Source organism: Centruroides sculpturatus, unplaced genomic scaffold (genome assembly GCF_000671375.1).
Source record: "Centruroides sculpturatus isolate CEXI.00-Female unplaced genomic scaffold, Cexi_2.0 scaffold1239, whole genome shotgun sequence".
NCBI lineage: Eukaryota > Metazoa > Arthropoda > Arachnida > Scorpiones > Buthidae > Centruroides > Centruroides sculpturatus.
The window spans coordinates 220,947-228,991 of NW_019385480.1; the positions used below are offsets into that span (position 1 = coordinate 220,947).

General features: G+C 32.2%; 1 protein-coding gene across 1 annotated transcript; it reads right to left on the reverse strand.

Moving 5' to 3' along the window:
* Window positions 1-1,928: 1,928 nt before the first annotated feature.
* Window positions 1,929-2,933, reverse strand: LOC111639367. Its single transcript, XM_023385239.1, has 2 exons — window positions 2,471-2,933; window positions 1,929-2,104 (listed from the first exon to the last, which is right to left on the reverse strand). The coding sequence occupies exons 1-2, from the start codon at window positions 2,931-2,933 to the stop codon at window positions 1,929-1,931; spliced, it is 639 nt and encodes a 212-aa protein (XP_023241007.1).
* Window positions 2,934-8,045: the final 5,112 nt, after the last annotated feature.

Sequence of the window (8,045 nt, forward strand, 5' to 3'; positions counted from 1 at the left end):
ATAACCTGTCAATACACCGGGATAACCCACGTATGCAGTACACTGCATTTACAATTTCTCAATGTAACACGTACACTAAACTAAATTATCAAGTATAAATCAGAATACAATGACAATGTGGTATAACATATTAACTCCACCAGTAAATGTCTTAGTTTCTCCTACATTTTCCAAATTCTGGTAGACGGTTACACTATTAATAATAAATATTGTTAAGTATATTAAACCAAAAACAAAAAAGGGAAGTTAACATTGAACTTACTCTTATTAAACCAATTGGTCACCAGATTTTAACACAAACAAAATACATCAGATCTATAAGCCATTGTGAAGTCAACTGCACTGACCATCTGCATTTTACAAGGTAATGTGCCTATACTCTTACATCTGTTCAGCATCTGTTTTAAGGTTAAGTGAAAACAATGTCAATCCACCCCTCATGTAGCTTCAGTCCCGTGTTGTTATTAATTCTGATGTCATCTTGTATCTTCAGAATTTCTAGGTGTTCCTGTAGTCTTTTTTTAGTTGATTGTTTTCTGTCNTAATCGGTTCTCCTGTTCCAAAGATTTCCATGTCTTATCTCGTCTTTCATCTATCTAACTCCGTTCTCGAGATTATAAGTCCAAATTTTTTCAAATTGCAACCGAATTAGTCAGGAATTTTGGTTCCTGAGTCGTCAATTTTTGTCATTCACCTCCTCCAAATCTAACAACTAAGTGATGCCACTGCTAAGAAAGCCGTTTTTATCAAATCCATTGTGGGCTCGGCTACCCCATTGTGGGCCTAGCCATAGTGAGACAAGGACACATATCTGGAAGGACCACCCCGAAAATTTCCTGAGGTTTTTCGACCCGAAATTAAATCCGGCTCTTCCATAGCGGCAAGTTGACTCACTAATCTTTTTTATATATATAGCTGTTCTACGTTTACACCAAAATAAATCTCAATTGTTTTCAGCATGATATTAGAATTATAAAATGTTGAAGTAAGCAAGAGAACTTTTAAAATTGATGCTGATTTTTTTATTCTTTTGTTGGATACTAACTTATAACACGGTCTTTTTCCATTTCTATTATGTGTTCGGACATGTCCACATTGGGGACAAGTGCGAGACGAGTGGGTCAAATATATCCTAGAGGAATAAATTTCGGGGATTGATTATCTGGATACGATCCCGGATCTCCCAAAGTGATAGGCCGTTCGGCTGTGATTAGCCGTGCCAAGTCAACTGGATAGCCAAGCGATTAAGGTGTCAGTCTACCATTATGGAGACCTGGAATCGAAAAAACTCGAAACAATTCCCGAAAATTTCCGTATTTCGGGAATTGTCTGTCCGGATATGTCAGACCTTTCGCTCACTACCCGGTCGCCCATTATGGGCATGGTTAAACCGAAATGGGCTTGATAAAAATAAAAGCTCTCTTACGAGTTAGTGCCCGCGGGGCAGGAAGAATTATAAGAAAAAGCCGTGTCAAGTTTAAATTAGACAACAGTTTTTTTTTTCTGAAAATAATTTAAGTATTAATTATAATTATCTTTCAATTAACTTTATTTATTATGTTTTACATTTCTATTTTATTATTAGATTTTTATAATGTTGCCAACTCTATTTAATTATGAGTTTGCAACACTGTAACGATACATGTAGCAAAAGTTAACTGTTGTTTTTGTTTTAAGGTGTAAAAAATTATTGAAAGGAAAGATTGAATCAACATGTATCAACAAATATGGAAACGTTAAATGAATAATTATGATTTCGATTCTTTCCATTATATCTTCTAAAGTAGATATATTCATTTGGGAAAATTGTATCCTTCTGTTATTGATATATTTAATTTGATGATTTCAATTGAAAAATAATTAAAAAAGACTTATGGATCTTTAATTATGCTTGTAGATAGAAGAGATGTTCCAAAGGATAAACTCAATCATTTTACATATATTCTATTGAAATCGCCTGTTGGATCACTTCCTCCTACTTTAGTAAGAANTGAACAACTGCAATCTAATGAGTAAACTACATTATCTTTTTCTAAAACATTATGTTCAATGTTACCATGTTTACTGTTTAGCAAATTTGCTATGGTGCTTTTGTGGTTTGGTACTAAAATAATATCTAATCTTTTTAATTCATTTTTTAATTTTTCAAAAACACCAAAAACATATTCTATTTTTAGGTACACAGTCTTAACATCTATTGGTTGTCTATTTAACGATATATTTTTCCTTTTGCCTTTACATGCTTCCAACCACTTAATCAATAATGTTCTAGGGTAATTATTTAGATTAAACATTCTTATTATATTTTGTATTTTCATTTTTTGATCGGTTTGCAAGGTCGTTCTTTCTTTAATTTTGTTGATATACATTTGAAAAGTGTTCTTTTATATATATAAAGGTATATTAGATTTGAACTCAATAACTTTACCGGTAGCACAGTCTTTAACATACTTTTTAAATAATAATTTACCATTTAATCTAACAATAGTAAGTTCTAAGTAATTCAGTCTATTATCTACTTCTTTTTCACATTGGAATTGAACATTTTTATTTATTAAATTAATTTCACAAACAAAAGAGTCAATATCTAGTATACTTTTGTCGTAGACGATGAAACAGTCATCTACATATCTGTGATAACTTATTATGCCTCGGGTTTTGTTGATTTCTTTATCAATTGTGATCATACACAACCCTGCCAATCTAGGACCTATGCAGGATCCCATTGGAATACCTTCCGATTGGCGGTAATATTTACCTTGAAATTCAAAAAAGTTATTATTTAGCACCAATTTAACTAATTGGTTAACCCAATCTGGGCTCATCACATCGGACAGTGAATTTAAAATTAATTCTAAGTTTATGGAGGGATACATATTGTTAACATCTAGTGATGCCATTCTGTAGTTTTCCTTCATAACAATAGCTTTCATGTTTTTTAAGAATTGGTCAGTGTTTGGGTGGGTGTTTGTGATGGGTACTCAGAGATGAGTAATTTCAAGGTTATATAGCAAAGATTTTCGAATATCTATCAAGGGACGATAAGTAACAGGATTTTTGTGTGTTTTTATTCTAAAGCTTATTTTCGGAATTCTATTGCCAAAACATTTAATATTTTTAGTAGTGTTATTATCTATGTAATTAAGTTTTGAAAAATTGTTTATAAGCTTTAAAACTTGTTTTTTAAACTATTCACAGGGTTATCAGCAAGTAATGTATAATTTCCATTTTTTAAGATATCTAATATTATATTATTATAATTATGCTTGGTCAAGACAATAGTTTGTTTTGTGTTATCAGCCTTTGTTAGGATTAGATTATTATTTTCCAAAAATTCCTTAGCCTTATTTATTCTATTTTTAAATTTTATAATTTTATTTTTTTCTTTTTTGTTTATCCTATAATTTTTCACTAAAGATTGGATATTGCTTCTAATAGATTGAACTTCTTCTTGATGTTCATGATTAATTAAGCCTGCTTCTAAATCAACTACTATTTTCCTTTTGTTTAAAGGGGTGGGTCCATTAAAATCTAATCCTAATACCAAAGTGTCTTTTATATCAGGTGGGATCTCTACATCACTATGATTAAGTAATAATTTGTTTTTCCACAGTGGGAAAACAAAGTGGGAAATTTTAAAAGATAGCATCACGTGTATTATGACAGAAAACAATCAACTTAAAAGAAGACTACAGGAACACCTAGAAATTCTGAAGATACAGGAAGACATCAGAATTAATAACAACATGGGACTGAAGCTACATGAGGGGTGGATTGACATTGTTTTCACTTAACCTTGAAACAGATGCTGAACAGATGTGGGGAGTTTAGGCACATCACNCAGCATCTATCCCTGGTGGTGAAGAATAAGCTGGGTGCAGCATGACTTTGGCAGATCTACCTCTCATTCTTTGTCGAATGTTTAACTTTTCAAAATCCTTTTGGGCATATGAGTGTTTGTAGAAGATGGTATAAGGATCTTGTTTCATGACCTTAATGATCTTAATATTGGGCCAATTCACTAAATTATTATTTTCATTTTTGGAGAAATTGTTTCCCATTTGTTGGGATAAGTCTTTCACGTTTAAGATATCTGCTGTATCTAGTTCAGTCACATTATAAACGCTGCCTTTTTTCTTGGCTAATTTCAGTACTGGTACCCATTGAGCAGGTAGTGCTATTGTCCCACCTTTAACAACTTCGTTTTTCACGCTCAATGGTGGAATGCATTGAATCATTCTCATTCTATGTGTGCCCTTGAATGAGAAATTTGTGAGTAATAGTGTTAATATGGTCTATATTATTTACACAGTATAAAAGTAATGAAGCAATGAATTTATTCTTGTTCTGCCCTGCACAATTATCTGAAAACAAAACTACTTCATTAACTGTATTGGGCAATGAAGTAATGAACTTATAGAGGCATGTTCCAATTTAATTTGAACCTCGTTTGGCCAAGCCTTCATGCCAAAAATAACAGTGGTCCTTACTGTTTGAAATATCATAAATTGTAAAGTTGTAACATGAGAGCTTCCTTTTGTAGTATAAGGCAAAGTATAAATTAGGCAAGGCATTTAATAATTATTTATATCATTCCGTGGTATAAACAATAAATTCATATAAATAATAAATTCCTATACAAATAAAAATAATTTAATGTTAATTTAAAATAATCGCTAGGGCGCCTCTAGTGGCCGTTTTTTGGCATACCATTACACGGACCGACAGACGGACACACATTCATTGGGTTATATAGATAGATAGATTTAGAATGCAAAAGAGTTGCAACTTTATATGCAACTTTCTTTCACCAAGAATGCAATTAAGTGAAAGCTGAAAACTGTTACAACTCAATATATATGAATTAACCTGGACTAGATTGAAAACACAGATTAAGAAATGGTATGAAACAGATTCCACTGTGAAGAAAACAATTAAAATGTATGACAGAATTCAAGGGAAATTGGAATCCGCCTTTTCGTATGTTTTAGATAAACTAGAATTAATTACTTATTTAAATCACGAATATTCGGAGATAGAAAAAATCGAACTATTAAACAATGGTCTGCAAAAGGAAGAATGAATGTCTATTGCAAATAAAACATTCCACACCTTAGATGACTATACCAACGCCATTATGGAATTAGACTCGATAACAAAGAGAGAGCGCGAAAAATACTACAAAAGTTTCAGTGTAGGTGAATGTTCAAACAGGCCTAATGGAGTTTCAAGGTCGCCTAAGCCTTACAGCCATTTTTACAAAGGACAATCGAGTCGTCAAAATCGCGAACTAATGGACCGTGAAAGAAAATCCGTATACAATAAGCGTTCTAAAACCTTTAGGAGAACTAACAATAGAAACAATGACATACAACCAGAACATGCTATATCTCGAAATCAGTCAGTCTCAGAAGAAAGTTCTCACGATATTATTTGCCATAACTGTTGGAAAAGAGGTCATTATAAGAAAATCTGAAAATATCCAAAATTTTATGCATTCGAAAAAATGCGCCAACTCATGGATAAACTCGAAAATCAAAATGAGGAACAAAAAAACAATGGATCAGGCTTTCGAGGGAGAGCCCTGTTTTCAAGCTGCTAGAATCCCTCCTTACCTTTTAGAGTGTCTCGCAATTTTGAAATCAAATTACGCACTATTTATTTGGAAATTGAAGGATCTCCGTTTAGTGCCATCATTGATACGGCCTCAGAGAAATCATTGATAAGCCGAAAACTATGTATAGAATTAAGACTGAAAATACGTGCTGAATCTATTAAACTAATCGTAGCAGATAATAGAGAGATAGAGTGTGAAGGTANTTCCCTATCATCAAATATCACGGCACGTCATTGCTCATCAAATGATAATGACAATCACAATGAAGATTCAGCAAGCCTCTCTGATAACAAATATAATGTGGATGACTTTATTCTGACAAAGGTTTCTTGAAAAACTAACAACACGATATTTTGTTTCAAAAATAGTGATTGCATATTTGGACGAGGACTTCACTGACAAATGGCTGAAGAAGAACGAACAAATTTCAGTTTTCAGATGAAAAAGAGGCAAATATAAGCAAGCTTGACATTGTTTGAAAGCTGCCTTGCCCAGTTAAAAAAGATGAACATTGCCGTTTTGCTAAAAGTTACGCATTTACTTTTGATTTTTTTGCGTATGGAGTTATTTACAATGGCATTTCGTATGTATTCAGTTAACCCCGTTCTCATCTGTATAATGTAATCGTTTTCCGTAATATAAGTGCTATAAGAACACATCACGGATGAAAATTTAAGTTTGTTTCATGATATTTAGAAAAATTATCCAAAGAAATTGATTATCATTGGTTGTTTAATCTACAATATTTCTGCATTAAAAAAAAATTCAAAATAGTCTTTGTATTATCGGTCATAGTTTTTCTACGCTGGTAAGCAAACTAATCTCGTGTGTATTTCGCATGTACGGTATGTTTGAATATTATCGTGAAACTGATAGTAAAGTTACCGATAATTTTAAGAAGTGAGTTCTGTTAACTTTTTTGGGCTTATATTTAAAAAAAATGACACAAGACATAATATTCTTTAAGGTAATAGGTTATTTTTNGAAACTGATAGTAAAGTTACCGATAATTTTAAGAAGTGAGTTCTGTTAACTTTCTTGGGCTTATATTTAAAAAAATGACACAAGACATAATATTCGTTAAGGTAATAGATTATTTTTATACCCGTCATGAGTTCTATCTGGCCCACAATAGGTCAAACAGTTGGTTTTTCCATTGTGGACTAGGCCAAACGAACGTATCGGAGATACCGTTCTTGAAAATTTCTGGAGTTGATCACTAGGATTCGATCTTGGATACCATGAGGTAGACTGATGCGATATTTCTATCAGTCTATTAAAATCTAACAGGCAATTGGGGTCAGATTCTTTTGTAGCAATTAGGGTTTCTCAAACGGGATTCCGGGATCCCGGTTGCTTTTTTCACCCGGGANTACGGTATGTTTGAATATTATCGTGAAACTGATAGTAAAGTTACCGATAATTTTAAGAAGTGAGTTCTGTTAACTTTTTTGGGCTTATATTTAAAAAAAATGACACAAGACATAATATTCTTTAAGGTAATAGGTTATTTTTATACCCGTCATGAGTTCTATCTGGCCCACAATAGGGCAAACAGCTGGTTTTTCCATTGTGGACTAGGCCAAACGAACATATCGAAAATACCGTTCTTGAAAAATTTCTGGAGTTGATCACCAGGATTCGATCTTGGATACCATGAGGTAGACTGATGCCATATTTGTATCAGTCTATTAAAATCTAACAGGCAATTGGGGTCAGATTCTTTTGTAGCAATTAGGGTTTCTCAAACGGGATTCCGGGATCCCGGTTGTTTTTTTCATCCGGGAAATATCCCGGGAAATTTTTCTTATCCCGGGAAATCCCGCAAATTTCTTAAAAATTCACTTGTTTTCTTATTTTGTGTTAAGGTTGAGGAATTTTGCAAATAGACTCTTACGTTACCAGGGTGTAAAATCGTTGTCACTTATTTTTATTTTCAAATTCACCAGGGTGTCAATTCGTTGACACCCTGTAAAAATTCGAAAATTTAAAAATTTTTCGACAATAGATGCCAGCACTTGACGGTAACGTCTTCTATATCGTCTGTTTCACATATTTGCATCCAGGTGGCTTTCGCTGACTTAAAAATTTTTATTTAGTGATTTTTTTCTTCATTTCAATATTTTTTGATAATTTTTTATTATATTTTCAGCATGTTGATGCAATAATCTTACTATAATAAGTTTATTCATGCTATAATAAGTTTATTTATTTATAATAAGTGAACATATTATAACGATTTAAATTGTTATCCTCATTTCTGTGATTTTATATATTTTTTTATTTTTTGTTTTTCAATTTAATTTAAAATATTAGCAATGTCAAATGTATTACTACTGGTAATAATATGTTTATTACAAAAATTTATATTATTGTTCGATATAAAGTAAACATTGTATATTAGTTTTTATGTCGGTTTGTAGAACAA